Raw genomic sequence first — 20,776 nt, forward strand, 5'->3', positions numbered from 1 at the left:
GAGGCTTCACTGTATTTTTTACCAGCTCTGGGTCGACAGCACTAACTGAACGCAATCTAGAAACGATCTTTGCGTTCTTTTACGGTTACGTTAGCCAACTTAGACGCTTGATTACGTTCTTCCAGTGAAAGTGAGTCCCATCGATATCACGGAAAATCTTTTCTTCGCTATTTTCGGCCAGAAGGACTCGGACGACTTCATGGTATCGTTAAAACGAAAGATGCAACCGAGCTGGACAATATATTTATTTAAGGTCAGGTCAACGTTCACTGGTAGCGCCCGATCTAGCACTGTTTACAGTTCACCGATTCGCGATCAATGATCTCCTGGTACTGTTCCGGCAGGTATCTTTCTCTCTGTACATGTTGGTTAGCGTCATAGTACTCATCAATCTGTTGATCGCGATGATGTCCGACACGTACCAAAATATTCAATCTCAGAGCGACATCGAGTGGAAGTACGGGCTCAGCAAACTCATTCGTAAGATGCAAAAGTAAGTGAACCGCGAAGAGTACTCATACAGTGGGGTCTCGATAGTTTGTAACCGCTTAATTTGAAGACAAATTTCCAAGTGTTCAGAATACTCTATAGAGTTGGCATCGTAAACAAAATAAAATACGTACACGTTGAAGCGTAACTAGGAGTATTTAAATTAACAATAATTCGAACCCTCCTCGGTCTTGTTTACCACAAATTATCAAGACTCTGCTGTATCCTCGTCGCGAACAGACTACAAAAAAAAAAAAAAAAAAAAAAAGACAAAGGCAGGAAAGGTTTATACAATTTGTACAACGCAACGATCTACAGTAAGTAACAAAACTTGGCACACCTAACTTTTCAAGAACACAAACTGCGCCTTCACCTCTAAACCTCGTTACTTCCTGGATCGCGTATCTTGGAAAACCATGCAAAATACGAAACGAGGGACGTAAACCGGGAGTGATGCGCCTATTTACAGGACGTTCGTTTATTCAGGTACGTACAAAAATATTGAAATTGAATTGACCTTGAGGTATCGACAAATATTTTCGTTTTGCGTAGGACAATGGAATATCACCTCAACAATGCGACGCCATTCATTTTCCATTACTTCGTACGAGTCCATTGGAAAGTCAATTATCTTTAAAGGATTCAACGAGAATTGAAAATATTGTCGACTGGGATATCGTGAGACGAAAATATAGGGTACGATTTGGAAGTGAGATCGAAAAGCCTCCTTCAGAAGATGCGTCTACCGCCGATGGAAACGCTTAAACAATTTTATATAAACTTTTGCTGATATTTACGAACAACACAAATTCGCGATAAATTTCGTCACGATCAAGAACTCTTTATACATTCTATTTGATACCTCTTTTATCTTGTAGTTACTACGATAAACTTCCAAGTTTAAAAAAGAAACTATGTATGAATTAAATTTCTTCTGCTTTTTTGAAGTCTTTGATCCAATAAAAAATATGAAAATCATCCTAAGCTTCCTATGACCCTACGGAACTAAAAATGGCGAAAATGAAGACAATTTTTGCCCCGTGTATTTCTTTTTCTTTTAAAAATATAAATGCGTATAACGTATTTTTATACATTTCATTGTAAACATAATACTGATCTTCCAACTACCCTAGTAACTTTAGTAATTAGATTTGTTAAGATACGTTATTTCTCTGCCGTATCTTTGGTGCGTGGTAACCGAGAGACCAAATGCAGCAGCTTCCTCGCGTACGCATGCATCTTCCTCGGGCGTTAGTGCTTCTGGAAGCGGTAGTCTTAACTGATTGTCTTGCTTGAATGCCTCGCACATATCGTGCACTACTCTCCGAAAAGCAGAAGTTTTTATCTCTTTTTGATCAGTTTTTAAACAATTTTTCCAAAGTTGCTTCTCCATTTCCAAGTACTTTCTTTGTTTTTCATTTACCTAAAATTAACAAGTAGAGTAAACCGTCTTCCACATGATAACAGCTTGTACTCTGTAGCTTAATATTTACCAATTTAATTTCCATAATAGTTACTGCGTTCTTAGGTTCTAGTTTAAGCGACATTTGCAATTTTTCCATTGCTCTATCGTACTCTCCCATTTTTAATAATGCTCGACCAAAACTGAATCAAAGTATAAAGTGTTCTTATATATACATAGATATTCGTAATATGCCGATGATGATTTAGCTTAACATACTTAAAGTGAGTTTTAGCAGATGGTAATGGTACTCTATTACACGCGTTGCAAACACGACGCGGCATATTTTCTATATTGTAACAAACTGCAAGATTATTGTACCCTCTTGAAAGTAACCTCTTGAATTCGTCTTCCTCCGCCTGATCTTTTAATTCTGCCATTTCCAACCATTGAACTCCTCTACTATATCTGATAATACATTGTCATAATTGTAGCGTTAACTTATGCAAATACATTACACTCAAAAGACTTACTCTCGTATCGCTTGTTTGACTTTGGACATCTTGAAGTTATTCTTAGCAGTATTAAACTTAGCTTTAACCTGTTTAACAACATTAGCAAATACTTTTCTATCTTCCATGGACATAGTTTTCATAGTATCTGCACATCCATTGTCCAGATAATCGACCAAATGAACAATGAACAAAATTTCTACATTTGGAGGAATACGAGGAGCGCAACCAAATTTCCCATATGCTAAATCAGGATGTACGATAAATACAGCTATTTCATGTTTTTGCATAGATGATATAGCCATCTCTAAACCGGGTATTAACATGCCCTGATTGAGACGATATGTATCTGCTCTTCCACGTGCAAAACTAGAATCAAATGGTTCATCTGTGTACTCAAAATGACCCACATATTTTATAGTAACTTGTGCATCGCTAGGTACGATTGGTCCAACACCTTTCTGTTTCACTAACTTCATAATCTACACATAATATAAAAAAAAATATACTATCCTATCAAAAGTAAAAGAATTTATAGACATCTGTAATAAAATAGCATTTACCTTCCCATTTCCAAGAATGTCAGTCATTCTTGCCTTTAACTTTTCAAAGCTTACATTACAAAGCATAATAGAGTTATCTGTACTAGTCTCATCATTGCCGTTATCGTCATCGTCGTCTGGAAAATCATCTAAATTTAACAGGTTTATTATTTCATCATTCGTTAAAGGAACCGTTGATGAATAAGAAAATTCTTCATCATCCATATCCTGATAGTCGCCTATTTCAAAAACAACCCCATCTTGTTGAGTTAAATCGCTGAAGCAAATAATTCGATATAATCTATGTTCTTTTAACCGTCATACCTTGTTACATAATTTATTTAATTTTATGTACCTCAGGGTAAATCCCTCTGCTACATTCAAACACTTCGCCATTTTCTTCTAACACGTGCCAGGAGGTTCAAACACAAATGTTTATCAAATGTAATACCCAGTATTCGTCGGTACCGGCGCTAGTAGTCTTCAACACTATGGATATTTCAGTCGGTAAGCGAGTTAGTGTCGCCATCATACGTACTGAAGCGTAAGCTAATTGAAACTAACTACTACCGAATACACAGTCGATACACCACTATTAGTCCTAATTCTTGAAAGTCAATTTTTGATATTAGTAGAGGCTCTGCATCCTGACGATCGTTGTAGTACCTCAGTTGAACTGTCGAATGATTCGATCAACTGTAAAAAATCTGTAAAATAGTACAAAATTAGTCATCAGTTTCAATCGTCGTAATTATAGGGATATCAATTTCAATAGAAAAGAATGCAAAACAGAAAACCAATATATTAGATATAATTATAGAGAGCATAATTATATCAACATATTGTCAATCAGTCACTTTAATAATTTCAATTAAACTACAGCAAAGCTAATAAAAGAAAGAGTACGTAGATACTTACATTACTCATTGGTTGAGCACCGCTTAACACTCCTCTTCAGTTCACTGACTCTTATTACCGGTATCGAGAAATGTTAGAAAGAAAATTTAAAAAAATAATTTACAAACGCGACATTCCTTCGTGCTTCTGTGCAGTGAGTTGCGGGTCCTCGACCAATGAAAATTGAGTATTTAAAAGTTGGAAAGAAACGTTAAACATGATTGGTTGTCACTTCTCAATACCATTAGCGGGCTTTTTGAATGGAAATTGATACTGGAAAGTGAAAAATATCGATATGTATGATATATATAGATGTATGTAACCAATCTATATGAATCGATATCTTAACTTTCGAATACTATAAAAAATATATTATAAAAAATATCTTGAATATTATAAAACGCAATTATTATTACTCTTGTCTATGTTTATGTAAATGAATATGTTTATGAGTATGAATATCCTACTTTTGGAACAATACGACTAATGTTATAACATTTATTAATTGTAAAACAGTAGGAACGAGATTATTAAATTAAAGCATCGGTAAAATATGTCTATCAGAGTTAGGATTCTTAAATATTCATTTTTATATTCAGTCGATAAATCTGGTCGCAGAACGTGATCAGTAAAAATAAGAAATAAACATATGTCAAGAATTGAGATATTTATTTTGTAAATAATACAAATTATTATATACCTATCACCCCAAATCTGTAATGCTTTCTGTAATTGAGGTTCCGTAAAATAAACTTAAAACTCATATATTCAATGTTTTCAAATGTAAGGTTATAAAATGCACATCAATGGACATTGTTGAAGTCGTTCAAGAACTTTAATTGTTTCGTATATTTTCTCTGTTACACAAAAAATGGAACGTTATCAAATACAGGAGGCATTTACTGTGTTAAAGCCACTTTGCGATTCTTTAATGAAAAATCCAAATGTTGATACTGCACGAAATGTTGCTAATGTCGTAACAAAAATTTCGAATAAAGTTGTTCAAGATTTGTTTGAATATATTTTGTTTCCTTTAATTACGCATTTACCGAATGAAAGTTTGAGGTAATTACTTTGTATGTTTATTTCTAAAGAAATATTGAATACACATAACCTTACATTTGTTACTTCAATCTAACAATTGTCAGGTTTTTATTTTACTCTAAACAATATGTTTTTTCGTGTGTTTGCAATCTTACAGTAAAGGCACAAAAGAAGAACTGGTAAAAACAACGCAGGCAATCATATCAAGAGCAAAAATATCAAACCTAGAATATTTCAATAAATTGTATTCGTGTCTTTTGATACAAATTTATGACAGAACCCAACAAAGTATGGGTAAGCATACATATTATTTGACCATACAACATAATATAATATATAATACACATGATTTCTACAGTTATCACAGGTCATGAAGAATTAAAAGAAGCAGTACTCTCATGCATTAAAACTTTGATGCACTCCTGTTTTACAGAAGTTACGGAATCATTATATATCAGAGATAATGCATCAAAAATAGGTCAAGGAATATTATTGTCTTTAACAATAGGCAGAACTGAAAAATCACGTTCCCTTAGGCAAATATAATATGGGTTAAATTCTACCATACTGACCAGTTAATTAATTTAGATATGTGTAATTGCTTTCTTGCAATTTTTTAGATTGAAAGCAGTAGAAGCAGTAATGGCTTTATGCCAAGTGGATGATGAAGCAGATAGATCTGATATTATCCTACAAGATCAAATAGCCGATGTTATTATGTTATTTTTACCTGGCATTGTTAGTGGCTTACAAGAAATAGCTATGGGATGTGAAATACAAGGACACAAACTTACAATGGTAATGGACAATTGTTAATATCTCAAAATCCTTTTTTCTTTATTTACAAGTCTATCTCTAGTTAAAATTAAATTCTACTATAAACTTGTAGGTAGCACTAAGAGCTTGGGGTAGAATAATATCCCTTGTTATGAAAGATAAACTAGAAGATGATACACCGTCATTAAGTATTCTCACTCAAGTAAATAATGACAAACACACTAATCAATTAGAAAGCTCGTATACGAAAGATCGTAACGAAATCGAGAAACATCTGAAAAGTACAACAAGAACGAAAGAATGGTTTAACGCTAGTGCAATTAAGCTTAATGTACTTATGCAACAGTTGGATGTGTTAAAACGGCATTCTCATCATAAAGTTAGAAAGGAATTAGTCGAAGTCATTCATTTGCTGCTTACAACATGCTCTAGGTAATGCTGTTATATTTGTTACCAAACATGATAAGCAATTTCTAAAGTGAAATTGTATACATTTGTTAAACAGGAATATGAAACCAAATGTTATGTTATTAATAGAGTACCTAATATCTCTATCTGAAGATGAATTTACAGAAATTCGAGAGGAAGCTGAAAAAACACTAAATCAAATTAACATAAGCTACATGCAAAATACGAATATGAGACCTTTGGTGGAATTATTGGAAGAAAACTTTTATAACTTGCTTACAAGTTTACCTAGGATTATCAGGAGATCTGGTACGATTGTTATATTTTCTATAATATATATATTTCGTAATAGTGCATTTTAATATATAAACGAAATTAAATATCTTTATTTTTTAGATGACAATGATCAATTATCGTGTTTAAATCAAATTGCCGGTTATTTAAAACTCCTTGGAGAACAGAGATTGCCTCGGATTATGATGTCTGCGCCACATATACGAAGATTATTATTGGCACTTGTTTATGTATCTGAGATAGATTACAGCAATATTTCCTTACTACAAGTAATAAATGTCAAGGATCTTGAAGATCCAGCATATTCATATGGATCACATTTGTGGAGAAGGTTTAAATTCATTCAAAACAAGTCATGTGAAGAGAAAGTTGTAGCGATATGTAAATATCTCGGAAAATTTGGGGATCTTCGAATCTTAGTAGATACCATTCTTGGACTCATACTTGATGTTCCACAACATAAAAAGGAATTATTCTTGTTACTCAACTGGATTATACATGGTACATGGAACTATAACTTTTATCAAAACAATGTACGAAATATAATATTATTAACAGCTATTTCAGTTCCAGTTAAAGATCCCTCATATTTGTCAATTTACACGGAAGTTGTAGAGTTTTATATAAATCCAGAAGTATGGCATTCAGCAGTTGAAAGTACCAAAGATGTACCTTTACGTATTGCTCAAAGCAATGTAGTGCAATGTTGCTTATTGTTAGAAGGCTTGGGATTAATAGCTCAAACCTTGGAGCATGATTATGATAGATTTCTTCTCAAAACTTTATATCTGGTTATAGAAAGAGCAGGTAATTTTTTCTATTTCTATCAAAGATAATTACGTATTTTTCGTATGTATATTTTTAGGTAGTGGGCATAGCATAATTAGTTTTACCGGAACTCAGACATTGGAACATATCGCGAAATCCCTGAAATATAATTCAGTGGGAGATCTACTTCGTGCAAATGTTGATTACTTTTCATATCATGTAACTATAAAATTGCGTAGGGTGGAACGCAATCCTGGTGTACTCGATGTTGTTGGTGTTGTCATGAAGTATAGTACAATGGATGTGTTGCCTTGCCTTAAAGAAATCGTAGAAGATGTACTTTCACAACTGAACAATAGTTTTCAAACGAAAAACTCCTATGCTTTTTTAAAAGTGTTTTACACATTTACAATTTGTATAAAAAAATTATTAAATCCTAAACGTGTACCAATCATACAAGAACAAAATGAAACTGTTGAAAATGAATCTTCGAAAATTATTAAATCTCTGTTGGAATATTATGAAGCAAAGAAAATCGATGAAGAGATAGAAGAAGATCCTAGCATAAATATATCCGAGGAAGAAAAAGTGGAAGCAGGAGAAACTGGGGATCAAATAGATTTTACTGAGCAGGAAGGTAAGAATATATATTATATACATTAGAATGAGAAGGATAGAAAATTATTGTAAACAAAATGTGAATTATAGAACAAAAACAAAACGTCCCGTCTTATATAAAAATGATCGAAGACGTGATGAAACACTGTTTACATTTTTTACCATCCAAGGACATACAAAAATCATTAATTGCAATGTCCACATTACAAGAAGGTCTCGAAATATTAGCAGAATGGGAAAATCAGTTGTTACCTATTGTACATTTGCTTTGGCATCCATTAGTAGATCGATTTCACGATGAAAATGTATTGATAATCAATCGAGCGTGGCAACTATTAAACATTCTCGGTTATCTCTCGAAAGATTTTATCCGATCGAGAACGCTCAAGTAAGTTTCCTTGAAAAACAAATCTATGGGATACATTCACTTAACTATAATTAAACTAACTGTTCTTTTAGGCAAGTGTTGCCAGCACTTTCAAAGTTCTTGGCTAGTTCTGCTAAAGAAAGTTATAACAAGAGCTCCGCAAATATTTATAAATTTACACAGACTTATAAATTACAGAAAGAATTGCTTTCTACATTAGGTCAAACCACAAAAAATTTAAATCTTCTCGAAAGAGAAACATGGAATGTTTTGTGTTCTGCAGAGCCCTATCTCAGTAAAAATCAGCATCCCACGTTACAAGTAAATTATATTATAGAATGTATTCATAAACATGCCTTTGCTTATATACCTATTTCATTAATTACTTCTTTTTCAAGGCATGTTGCTTACAATTATATAAGGAAATTGCCGATTATAATGGGGACATTGCCTGGGTGAAATGCCTTAGCATTTTTAATTCAAGAGTATTAAAAATTCCTTCTGATGCAACATTTGATATGCTCCACTTAACGGTAATTTTTTTACAATTTATAAATTAATATTAATTTTGTTTATATAGTTGCAGTTTTAATGTTTGTAATTTTTTAGATGACTGAAAATAATTTAACAAGCGAGTACTACCGAAATATACAAATTATTATAAAATATATTCAAGATATGGATTTATGTTTATAAATATGACGAAATCCAAATTTGTTCACTAAATAAATAAAATAATTATGAATGACCAAAAGGTAAATTGAATATATCGCTGGAAACGTATATTACATTGGCTGTACTATAATATAATGTATAGAATGTGTAAGTTTGTATTATACTAAATAAGTATGTTATATTATTTATGTATACACATACACGTTTATATCGTTTTATTTATAAATTTACTACTTAAGATTAACAAAATCATAATCTTTTAGATTTTTATTTGTATACAACTTGTATTTAATATTTGTTTTCATTCCATAAATGTAGCCCACATTTTACATTTCTGTGATATTACTGTTTACATTCTTATTTGTACAATAACTTATGTCTATTTGAAACTTTTACATTTATCTACAAAGCAAATAATTATCCTATACAACAGAAGTGTTTTTTCTATTTGTTCTATTCACAAATGACATAGCTCATTGAATATTTATTTAATTATAAGTATATAATAAATAAAATCATTCGTTTGTACTGTGACACATTTTGCTTCATACAGTTTTCACAGACTGATATGCTATAGTAATTGAATTTCCTCGTTCTGCTTGTATCACAATTATAAATATAAGTAATATTTTAAAACTAGTTGTTCATGCCTTTTTCAAGTTTTTAAATAGAATTAAAATGCCAGCGTTTATACAATATTTTATTAACAGGTGAAACCGTATCGTCCATTTGAAAAAGCAAAAGAAAAATGCTTATAAATGCGGCGAATTCGAAATTTATGACGTACAGTTTCTGTATTTTGTAATACTTTCTAGCTGTTTCTTCAGTAAATGCAGTTATGAACAGTGTCTCTGAAAAATATAAGATATGCTCGATAGGAATTTGCTTTAAAGTTTTTTTCAATTGTATGTCACTAGTTTTATAGGTGGCAATAAATTAATATGTTTATAAGTAATAAATGAGATTTTTATATTCTTCATTTTTCTTCCTTTAACAACATTTCCCTATGTGTGTTCTTTATTTTTGTATTTGCATTCCATTTGATTATATGTAAAAGAAATTTATAACTATGAACGTAGTTTAAATGGAAAGGTCTTCGTATTTTGAGCATGTTGTCAGTTACTTTAATAATTTAATATGTAGCGATTATGGTCCACTCTTGTCATATAATGACTAGCACACTTTGCCGTGAAAGATTACGAAATATGTTACCTAGTGTGTGCGTTCTGTACCAATAAAAGGATAAATAATATACACACATGTATATTAAGAAACTCCATGTAATACAATAAGTCGTTAATATTTACTTTGCAGTAACATCGGTTTTTCATAAAACAGTAGTTTTTCTTTACAAATTATTATTAGCAGAATGTTTTACCTTTAGTGTACAGATACTTAAGAATGTTACGCAATGATTCTCTAAAGAAAAGAAACATTATTTCCAGGCTTGCTTCTGAGCTTTCTGGGATGCTAACTTTTTTGTGACGTACGATGCAATCACAAGCGCTGCCAATACTATCATAATTAGACAATAATCGAAATCTTCTTTCAAAACATCAAATGTTTTAGATGGTGCCACGCGCGTATAGAACAAATCTGCGAACATTATATGTATAGTTTTTCGAAATTGTTAATTTTAAAATACTTTAGAGTATTTCAGAATACTTACCAAGACCATGTACAAAAACTAAGCAAGTACTTTCAAGGCCACTAGGACTAGTATGAATATTTGACACCCTAAAGACACTTTGATTATAATTAATTATTGCGTCCATTTGAATAGGTATCTCTGGCATATATGGTATTACACCTTCTTCACGTATTTCTGGGTTAATAGGCCGTCGTGGATCTACCAACATCCATGGTAATTCCAATACTCCGCCATTGGCTAGGGCCACTGTTAAATATTAAAAATAACTTGTAAATATTCATACCACTCTATATAATGCTACTACCTACTTCACGTACCTATAATATGTTTGCTCGTAATACCCTTTTCTGTAATAGTCTCTCGCATTGATTCAATTGCCGCCGGAAAAATAAAGGCTTGCCTCTCTACAATTGGCAACTTAGTCGTAGATAACGACGAGAACACTAAAACAGTACAAAAATCTTGAATCAGGGATGGCCATTGCAAACGAAATTTAAAAAAGAAATTAAAAAATAATGTATGTTACCTGTGGTATTACTCTGTATTTTTCCTTCATAAAGTTCTAAACTAGCAATTTCAGTCCTACGACTCTTTTCATTAAAATAACTGTATACTATCCAATTTTCTGAATGCACAATGTGCACTGGACCACGTACTCTTTTATGTATAATGGAGAATATCATTGCCCCAGATACTACATCTAACAAATACAGGTTAAGCGTATCTGTAAATTAATAGTTGAAAGTTAATATCGGTAACAATATTCAGATGAGTTTTAAATTAACTCACTTTTATGAGTGTATCCAACACCCTCTGTTACTATAGCGACCAAATTAGGATTAATATATTTGTATAGAACTGATCTATCGCTTAGAACTCTACCCTGAGAATGAACACGTTCTAGTGGGTTTTTCGATACAACGTGCGTTATTCTTTGGTTTTTCGATGAAAGCAGTAGTTCCCACACTTTATGAGCGATAAGTTCCTTAAAAAAGTGATATGGTATTTAGTTGCTAACGGAAAATATTAAACGCATAGTATACTTAAAGATTTACATACTTGGGTTGTGCTATATGAAAGAGAAAATCCGGACAATACACCGGTTGTTTGATCAGCGGTAAATATGTACGTATTTTTACCAAGCGATGCAGCAATTGCAGTTGCACCTTCGGGGTATACGTGTACCTTATCCCGAGTATCGAGAATAAGAATACCGCGTAAGAAATCATCTGTTGCAACATGAAGCAACATGGATTGCTTTATTTTGTACCCTAACTTTACTAAACCATCCAATGGTTGACCCGTAATTGGGTTAAATGTATATATAACTCCTCCCGTTTTCTAAAATATTTGAAATAAATTGACGAGTTTTAAAATTTCGGTTCTGTACACTGTTTTTTTTTTAATGTGAAAAATGCATACTTTATCTTCTGCTAGTAGTGTACATTGTGGTGGATACGGAAAATGTCGGCTACCACGTTGCACATACAAGATTATTGAGTTAGAAGTTTTAATGAATCCTTGAATATTAGGCACTCTAAGTTGCCAAATAATTTCACCTTTCCTAGTTTCGATACCAAATAACTAGACAGAAAATCGTAATATGATGCATAATATCAATCGCTAATTATTAGCTAAGAAAAATGACGTCATACTTTTCCTGCAGATGTAACAAGAACGATCATTTTATGTAATCCAAATTTATCTCGCACTAAATCTGTACGTTGACTGGACTGTTCAGGTGCAAGGCTTAACACAGATTGCGCAAATGCCTTTGCTTGTTTAAATTGAGAACTGACCCTTCTGAAGATCATGCTCAGCACATCCCCTAATCACAACATAAAATCACGGAGTTGTATACATTACACGCATAAGAAGAATGCAAACTGTTTTCTATATACTGTAATCATTAAAAAAACGAAGTATCTAGTTATAAAATTGAAACAGTAGCAAATAGCACGCAATTAGTTTGAATAATGTGTGTTAATTAAATATTATACTAAAGCTCATTAAATTTGTAGATACAATAATTTTTTATACTATCTAATTATACATGCATACTAAAATACTAATTATACCCACTAGTTAATTAGCGAGTATACTGCTTACAATATTTTCGAATATGTATCATTTCATTCGGTAAGTAACTTTTTCATGCAAATACTAATTACAATATCATAGCGTCATTTTTTACAAGACAAAGTTAACAATAATTAGTAATCACAAAAATATCTGTTTTTCTTTCGAGTATCTAACAAAAAATCAATACATGCGAACAAGTCTAATAAACAGCAGGAAGACAAAGTACTTTTCAAACCAGCCCTTGCTGCTCCACTACTTACATGAACTGTCTACATCAATACCTGCCAGCAGCCATTCACAAAAGAAAGGTAATTAATACAATTTAACTAATATTTGATTATTAAGAAATAAATCACGAAAGTAGAACACCGTTTGGTTATCGTTATTACAATTAAGTTACGACTGCAAGCTTTTCGGTGGTATCTTCTAAACGATATTACAGAAACATAGAATAGTAATAATGTTGTTTTAGTATTTCTAACTCACATCAAAATATGATCTGTGTCTTAGTAAATTTAAAAAGATTCAGATTTATTACAGTTCCCGCTGTATTTTAATAAATGTAATAAAAATATACATTTTATTTTACTTACTTTCTTTCTGATCGAATTCTGTTTCAATTGCTTGCTCTCTATCCGACATAGGTAATTCTATAATCTCCACAGCTACGATACTGGCAAGTGCTTCTTCCCTGACCCATATTAATTTATTATGTTGTAACAACGCGACACTGTGGTCTTGCGAAGATAGCAAATGACGACATGTTACACCTTTCGCTTGCCGCGGACAAACCGAAGCCATAATTGTCGGAGACATTAGCGATGGATGCGTTACGCTGATTGATAAATTTGGCAGAGGGTTTGATGTTAAAAGTTCTGTAGCTACGATTTTCGTTACCTGGAATCAAATTGATCAACGTGGTTAGAACTGGGATTAAACGATATTTAAAACAATTTTATTATATAAACTAAGGTATAATACTTACTCCAGATTGATATGTCGCTTCTAGGAGCACTTTTTCATTATCAATTGAAACAATATAAAGCATAGCATTACCAGCTATATCTCTCTGAAGAGGAACAGGAACATCTCTGAGAAGAAGAATTCGTTTTCTCTGATTACCATCCGCACTAATTGAAATAGCAGGTTCCTCGCCGAGTACTGATTCCAAGTGATATGGGCCTTGTGTACCAGCGCCAAATATTGTATTTATCGAAACCGATTGTGGTCGAGCGTTTGTATCAAATAAGTATACTAAGAACAGTAACACGAACGAACCATCTACATGTAAACATGCTAGATATGGTGCTGCTAAAACACATCTAAATCGAATGGAAAAGAAAGAATTATTAGAATTACTACATTACTTTATACATCACATATTTGATGATCAAACAATTTCTTACTCTGTGTCTTGAGTAATAAATGGTGCACTGACTCTTCTGCTTTTCAATTTGTCTCCTGTTTTACTTTCATAAGATGTCACCTCAACACCACTATTATAGATTGGTAAAATATGATGTAGCGTACCATCTTTTATGTGCCACTTAATATCCTTGATTCTGTACAATAAAAAATTATGAGTATTATACAAAATTACATACAACATTTCTGCTGAAATACAATATTTGTCAATGATCTTGTAAAATGTGATGTTATACATTTATATATTTTGTAAATTGCATTGAAAAAAAATATTAACTGTGTAAACTAAACACAAAATTAAAGTGAAGTAACTTATAAATGCAACAGGTCTATAATTGTTCAATGTGTAAAATATACATTATCGATTGTGCATTAAATAAGGATAAAGAAACCTGTTAGCACTGTACAATCCCAATGTAGAAAAAGATATAAATGGAGAGAATCGTCTGAAAATCAATTGTATATGCTATTAATTAATTTATTTTTTAAATTCTTATGCAAGTTTTTCAAGAATAATATACAACTTTTTGCATGTTGCTTTGGAAACAATATATTTTATCTGATAACTGAAACAATAGAATTCATTTCTTTGATATTACTAATGTTAAAAAATAATAATAACCTATCAGGATTTTGCTCAGCTATTGGCCATTCGTGAAGAATATGTCCAGTTGCTAAATCCCATGCACGGACAATGGCCGGTACACCTCCGCTTACAGAAACAAGATCTCCATCTGAGACTCCACCCAGTGCATGAATATGGCCTGCATATCCTTTTTCTAATACACGCCTCCATAATATTTGTCCTAAATATTTAAGTTTTCTTTTTAATACTTGTACTTGCAATGTTTCTAACAGACTATTGTTAGTACTGATGGTATATGATAATTATATTGCATTAGATAAATGAGTGAATCAATGTTATTTCGATATTTAAATTTTATTTATTTATAACTATTTATAACAGTTTAATATTACATATTAAACGCAAGGAATAAAAAGATAAATGTTTGATATTTGCTGTTTTTTTATGCTAATTCCTAATGTTTAAGTTGTAGGTCGTAAACATTCATTCGTAATATGAAACAGTTAATAGCCGTACGCATTTGTTACACGTGGACGATTTTGTAATAATGTTTACAGCTCACCTGACTTAAGATTTAACGCAGCAATAACATTTTCCTCGGTGGCAACAACAATCTTTTTCGCGGTCGAGACCGTATCGAAACTGGCAAATTTAATTTTACCAACATAATTCTGTTTCCTGGAAGCGAAATGATGAATCTTTCATTTAAAATAGTTCGAGTAGTACACTGTCAAACACAACTCATGCTATTGCATTATTTAAGAGGTTGACCAATATAATTAACATTTGTTTAAGAACGCAAGACAATTTACCAGTCAAATTTTCCAATTTGATCCTCATAAAGACACAAAGACAAATTAAATAATCCGACTAAGACGATAAGGTATTGTAATATTTGAACATCAGTTAAAAACCGGTTGATATTCCCTCTAGAACTCCACATGAACGGAGCCATTACGATACCTATGAACGTATCAACCCATTCGCTGCCATCCGCTCACACAAATTTCATTCCCACCTGACTAGCAAAAGCATTGATAACGTAAACGAACGATAGCAATTTCCTCAAGAGAATCTTATGTTGTATTTTTAAGTGGTAAGCTAGAGATTTGTGAAGCTTGTTCACAACTCTGATTGGATACTTCGAATACTAGCCCCAGTTCCCCAGTTTTTTTTAATCGTAATATTATATTTTACTTTTCTTTATATATATATATATATCTACATAATTGTACACAGTGTAAGGCATAATATACGATAATTTGAGCTTGCAACTTTTGGGATATAAATTAGGAGTGGTCTAAAACATATTTCGTCATAAAAAAAAATGACGTTGCCAAAAGAACGAACAATGTCATCTACCATGAAACGTCCAAGCTTATAGAAAATAGTTTTAGCTGTTCACCGGTAAATGCCACTACCAGTTTGTTCAGAATGTCGATAAAAAAATAAAAGTTGGACAATATTTTCTACCGTATTTTGATATCACGAGGCTTATAGTATACTTACAAGTTAATTATTGATCAAAGTAAAACGAATTATGCGAATATAATGCAATATTGGTAGAAAAGTACCTGCTGGCGCCATCTAGCAGTTTAGAATTCAAACTATTTCACTACAAGCTTGGACATTTTGCCGTAGATGGCGTTAGTGAGATATGTAGAAATTAGTTCAATCCTTTCACCGCTAGATGGCTATACTATATTCGGTACCGTGAAGCGCGCGTCCTATGAATCTATACAAATCAAAATTCGAATACTCATTAAAAACCCTTTATTCAATATAACAAACATATAAGAAGTGGTAAATTAAAGATAAACAAATAAAGAATTATATTCTTTGACTAACACTCTATACACTGGAAGGTCCCTTCATTTTTAAATAGTCTTTACACGTACAATAACGAGTATGACACTTAATAAAATTCATTTTTCACGTTTAGGTGCGAATAAAATTTGCGTAAATTAATTTTTTTATTTCGTCTTTGCTCTCACTTTACCTTCATTGGCGGTGCGTCTTACCAAGCGGCAATTCTTTATCCAATGGAGAGAGAGCAGGTCGCTGGAAGAATTTACGTAGCACTTAATCTCACCACTTAGAGGCCTCGACGAAATCACCCTACTTCGCATTCATGGGTACCTATTCTTCTCTGCTTCCTTACTCCTCCCTCGCTACTCATCATCGTGAACCTTTTCTTGAATTCAAACACTTTCAATTTTTATCTTATGACGAGGAAAACCCTTGGATCTCCCTATGACGATTTAAGGGAGCAAACCTTGGATATAAACATTTTTTATTTTCTCATCTTGGCATCTTAACATTCGTAAATTAACCGAGACCTAATCCTGAACCCTTACATAGACGATTTATGCCCCTGTAAAATTAGTTATCATTGCCTGGTGATAATAATTTCCAGGGAAATGCGAAATCGAAGGAAATTGGTCGCTTGGCTGTGCAGGACGAACAGCAAGGGAAATCTCGAATCAGTCGTGAAGCGAATCCTTTAATCGCCCGTACTAAAATATTATAAGGCGCGTAATCGCCGCGATCGCGCCAAAATCCGACAACTAATCTCCTAACCGTAAAAGCGGTTTTATTTACTCGTTCACCAACCCTTACTGGGTACTTCACTCGCTGCTTGTCCAGATTTTAATGACAGCTGCGCCGCAACCGTTACTCTGAATACATTATTTAATCGTCCACATGAATAGACATCGTCAAGTTTCTGAAGATCTTCGTGAATTAGGGTTGGGAAAAAAAGACATGTTGGGACAAAGACATCCCCTTTGAAAGATCGAAGGCAATAATCAACCAGACTTAACACTGGCCCAACCCAGAAACTATGTATTTTATTGATTCTTTACTTTAGATTATCTACTTTTCATAAAATAAAATCTCAAGGATTAACTTGGAATTTCTCTAAATCATTATGAAACATTCAAAAGAAATTTTGTTATCGGTCACGTTCACGTCTGAATACAGCACAAGTTATTTCACTGTTATATTTACTTAAAAATAAAATCATCAAAGTGACAATTTAAAAGGAAACATTGTTTACATGGAACGGGGCATCCAATTTCCCACTGGTTCTTGATAAAGCAGGAAAGCTCGTAGACACGGTTTCGATTTCGAGCAGGTAGAAGCAATAGACAGGAGTCATTTGGGGGATCCGAGCAGCGTCCAATTCTATCTAATATCCACTGGCGCATTGTTTACAGGGAGCAGTGGTCCCCGAAGGTGGTGCGATATAAAAATGACACTGGTAATCGACTCTGCTGGCGTTCTCGATTTCTCTCTCTCTTTCCCAACGGCAGAAACGAATGTGGAAGGGGTCGGAGGGGGTTGGTTGGCGGACGTGGAAAAGGAAAAAGGGAACTGGGGACGCGAGGTCCGGGGTAACCTGCAGGAGATGAGATAGGATTGAATGGACGTCGTGAAGACGCTGGATAAGGTGCGGAGAGACAACGACAGGGGGTGAGAGGGTGGCGCTGAAACAGACGCACACTCGCGCACACGGACTGGTGAAGAAAGGGAGGAAAAATGGAGAGAAGGCAGAGGGAAACTGTGGAGAATGAGACCGAAGAGGAGAGGACACTATGAACTCTAAAGGGGAAGAGGGAGGGAAGATGTGGAAGAAAGGACACGAACAGAAAACGAGTAGCGGACGAAAGGGGGTTGGAAAAAATCAGAGAGACAGGGAAAAACACAGAATACGGAGAAAAGAGTTGGCCCCGGAGGTACACGGGCGATGAGACGAGACCAGATGAGATGAGATGATAGTGTTGCATGTAGCGCGTGCGCGTACCGACTCAATAAACATCGGTAGAAGCCTCGGTAAGACCCTGGCCTGCGCTCTGGATTACCGCCGCTACTTTCCTTTATTTTCCGGATGCAATGCCTCCCTCTTTCGACTCATCTTTACCGTGACTCTCTCACCCTCGTCGTGGAAGAGAGAGAGGACTCGTCATTCTTTACGTACTTCCTTCGTTCGGCTCATTTTCCTGACGAAACTGGATCAAACACTAGCGCCAGTCTGAGAAATCACTGGTGCGCGGTGGAACGACTTTTGGACGACTTTTATCTTCCACGAGACGCCTCGATCGTTATTCTTATCAATTTTACAGTCGATTTCAGGTCGTGCATATGAAAGGCAGGGTAAGTGCTGCGTAAATAGGCGACCGACCCAATTAAGGAGATAGAAAAATCGAGTCTTTTCATTAGATACTCGTGCAGGCGGAACGTGTGTTACAACTGTCGCTGGATCTTTCGTATCTTTGCAATAATTTCATATCGTATGCGCTCGTTATCAACGTGTAAACAACCCTTTCGAGGGTCGGCGAGACGCGCGTGTTTCAATTCGGATTTATCTTAATTGTGCGGTCCGTGGTCGTTTAGCTTTTTATCAATGTGCATTTTAATTAAATGGTTGTCGATTTCTTGAGAGGGTCAAGTGATTTTATAGGGGGTAAATATAAAGGTGAAGAGAAAAAAAGATATTCTTTCGTCCCCACCCCACCCCCACCCCCCTCTATCCTTCGAATAACATAATCCAGGCACTAAACCTTTCAAAAAAATAAAATAAAACACGTATCGTCGTACTGAGAAAACTGCAAGGGGAAGGAGCAAGGGGTGGCAGGACGGCAGAGAAACGACGCGAGACACTGGACATCCGAAGGCAATGGCCCTCTTCGGTAACGTAGCTCTCGAGCTACCCTCCTAGCCCACCGCCGCCTTTTCCGACCTACGAACCTACCCACCGCCTTCCCTTTTCGCTCGTTGAATCTAATTACACCCGCCAAGACCCACCCTGCTCGAGAGGGAGACACGTTAAAGCCGGCGAAAGAGGGACGGAAGGCGAGCTTGGAAGACGAAGAGCGGAAGAGGGACACGGTTCCCCGAAGGGGATGAGCAACGAAGGACAAAGAAGGAGAGACACGGAGAGGCGAGAGCGTGGAGAGAAGCAAAGCGTTGCCAGGCGACGGGAGCCATCTTGGAGGGTTGCAGCCACTAATGGCCTAATGAATTTAATGGAGGCTTCCCGGCATAGAGTAGCAGGAGAACTGAGAACCGAGGCGGAGAACAAGCGAGACGGGGGAGCAACGAGGAAGACGAAAGAAGGAAGGAGGGAACCTCGAACGTCGTCGTCGACGTCGTTGTAGTTCTCGTCCTTGCGTCGTCTCTAATTCTACGGAAGGGTTGTGACGAACCTGGAAGAAGCGAGAGAACGCGATGGAAAAACGGAACCCCGTCTTCTGGGGGGACCGTCGAGGGTTTGCTGCTAACCGAACCCCCGCGCCCCGAAACACCGAGCCTGGTCTACCTTACGACTCTTGGATTTTCGCAATTAAGTAAAGGGTGAGTGGGCGTCGCTTCGGAAGGAACAAACTTATGCTGCTTCCTAAGCGTCGATGAGGACGAAGAGGGGCGGATTGCGGTTAACTTCGAGTCGAGGGTGTCTGTGATTTTGAAAGATGTTTTTGTTCTGCGAAGGGAGAGGTTTGTGGAAATTTTAATAATTTATGGGTTCTCCTGGGGTTTCTATTTAGCGTTTGTTTGGATGTTGAGTAATACAAATGATGAACTTTGAAAAATAACGAATAAGAAGTAGTAATAGAATATTCATTCTAAAGGAAATTTTAAAACACGCATTTTTATCTGTGTACGCTCCAACGTGAGGAATTGCAAAATAATCTTTAATTAACCTTTGTGAAATACTGCTGAGTAAAATCATAAAATAGTAGTAATTATATAATGTTAATTCAAGAGGGAATTTTAATACACACGAATTTGCATCTGAACATTAGAAGATATTAATTATATAATATTAATTCAATAGAGAATTTTAATGCAGACGAAATTCCATATGTATAAATATTTCTTTATACATTCCTTACTATAAAGGGAATTTATTGTACTTTTGGAAGAAGCTCAAAACTATTAAAGTTAAACCGATAGCTTGCATAATGCGGCAAAGGTCAGCAACTGCAAATGGAGCTCACAATTGTGTAAACTTAAAACTGCTTACAAGCATTACAACCTTTGAATAATAATTCTATAATTAGATACTGAAGAACTCTGCCTTCGTTATTGATCGATGCAGTTAGAGATTGATCCCGTTTAATAAAAGTCCGCGTCTATTTATCGTGCGCGAATGGATGTCATTCGAGTGAATGAAACGTCCTCACGTTGATAAGACGAGCCTATCGCGACTACTCAAATATAGAAGTTTTACGATCGAC

The 20,776-nt window shown here is 34.6% G+C and overlaps 4 protein-coding genes across 8 annotated transcripts; 2 read left to right on the plus strand and 2 right to left on the minus strand.

Annotated features, from left to right (window-relative positions):
- Positions 1-50: 50 nt before the first annotated feature.
- On the plus strand, positions 51-1,357 carry LOC128889302 (transient receptor potential cation channel subfamily M member 2-like). The gene is made up of 4 exons (XM_054146818.1): positions 51-253; positions 345-493; positions 843-975; positions 1,042-1,357. The coding sequence occupies exons 1-4, from the start codon at positions 200-202 to the stop codon at positions 1,252-1,254; spliced, it is 549 nt and encodes a 182-aa protein (XP_054002793.1). The 5' UTR covers positions 51-199; the 3' UTR covers positions 1,255-1,357.
- A 153-nt stretch (positions 1,358-1,510) lies between these two features.
- Positions 1,511-3,988, minus strand: LOC128889298 (inactive peptidyl-prolyl cis-trans isomerase FKBP6). Of its 2 annotated transcripts, XM_054146813.1 has the most exons (8): positions 3,864-3,988; positions 3,301-3,652; positions 2,967-3,222; positions 2,717-2,885; positions 2,425-2,647; positions 2,171-2,359; positions 1,983-2,094; positions 1,511-1,912 (listed from the first exon to the last, which is right to left on the minus strand). In XM_054146813.1, the coding sequence occupies exons 2-8, from the start codon at positions 3,339-3,341 to the stop codon at positions 1,628-1,630; spliced, it is 1,275 nt and encodes a 424-aa protein (XP_054002788.1). In that variant the 5' UTR covers positions 3,342-3,652; positions 3,864-3,988; the 3' UTR covers positions 1,511-1,627. The 2 variants fall into 2 exon arrangements, with proteins under 2 accessions (XP_054002788.1, XP_054002787.1); XM_054146812.1 differs by having other exon boundaries at positions 2,425-2,885; positions 3,864-3,986.
- Positions 3,989-4,401: 413 nt separating this feature from the next.
- On the plus strand, positions 4,402-8,868 carry LOC128889292 (TELO2-interacting protein 1 homolog). The gene is made up of 13 exons (XM_054146802.1): positions 4,402-4,907; positions 5,044-5,180; positions 5,245-5,422; positions 5,507-5,684; positions 5,776-6,095; positions 6,169-6,380; positions 6,468-6,866; positions 6,933-7,172; positions 7,231-7,770; positions 7,842-8,139; positions 8,211-8,439; positions 8,517-8,651; positions 8,728-8,868. Exons 1-13 carry the CDS (start codon positions 4,714-4,716, stop codon positions 8,812-8,814), a joined length of 3,147 nt encoding a protein of 1,048 aa, XP_054002777.1. The 5' UTR covers positions 4,402-4,713; the 3' UTR covers positions 8,815-8,868.
- Positions 8,869-9,045: 177 nt separating this feature from the next.
- Positions 9,046-15,567, minus strand: LOC128889293 (ER membrane protein complex subunit 1). Of its 4 annotated transcripts, none has more exons than XR_008460412.1 (16): positions 15,350-15,567; positions 15,100-15,215; positions 14,574-14,757; positions 13,933-14,088; positions 13,512-13,848; positions 13,120-13,423; positions 12,787-12,807; positions 12,100-12,272; positions 11,867-12,028; positions 11,504-11,785; positions 11,234-11,429; positions 10,971-11,168; positions 10,762-10,887; positions 10,463-10,690; positions 10,172-10,389; positions 9,046-9,644 (listed from the first exon to the last, which is right to left on the minus strand). XR_008460412.1 is itself a non-coding variant. In XM_054146803.1 (15 exons), the coding sequence occupies exons 1-15, from the start codon at positions 15,490-15,492 to the stop codon at positions 10,229-10,231; spliced, it is 2,787 nt and encodes a 928-aa protein (XP_054002778.1). In that variant the 5' UTR covers positions 15,493-15,567; the 3' UTR covers positions 10,056-10,228. The 4 variants fall into 4 exon arrangements, 2 of the variants coding, with proteins under 2 accessions (XP_054002778.1, XP_054002779.1); XR_008460411.1 differs by having other exon boundaries at positions 9,046-10,019; XM_054146803.1 differs by lacking the exon at positions 9,046-9,644 and having other exon boundaries at positions 10,056-10,389.
- Between the last annotated feature and the right edge of the window lie 5,209 nt (positions 15,568-20,776).

The sequence above is a fragment of the Hylaeus anthracinus genome, unplaced genomic scaffold (genome assembly GCF_026225885.1).
Source record: "Hylaeus anthracinus isolate JK02 unplaced genomic scaffold, UHH_iyHylAnth1.0_haploid 11997, whole genome shotgun sequence".
NCBI classification, from domain to species: Eukaryota; Metazoa; Arthropoda; class Insecta; order Hymenoptera; family Colletidae; genus Hylaeus; species Hylaeus anthracinus.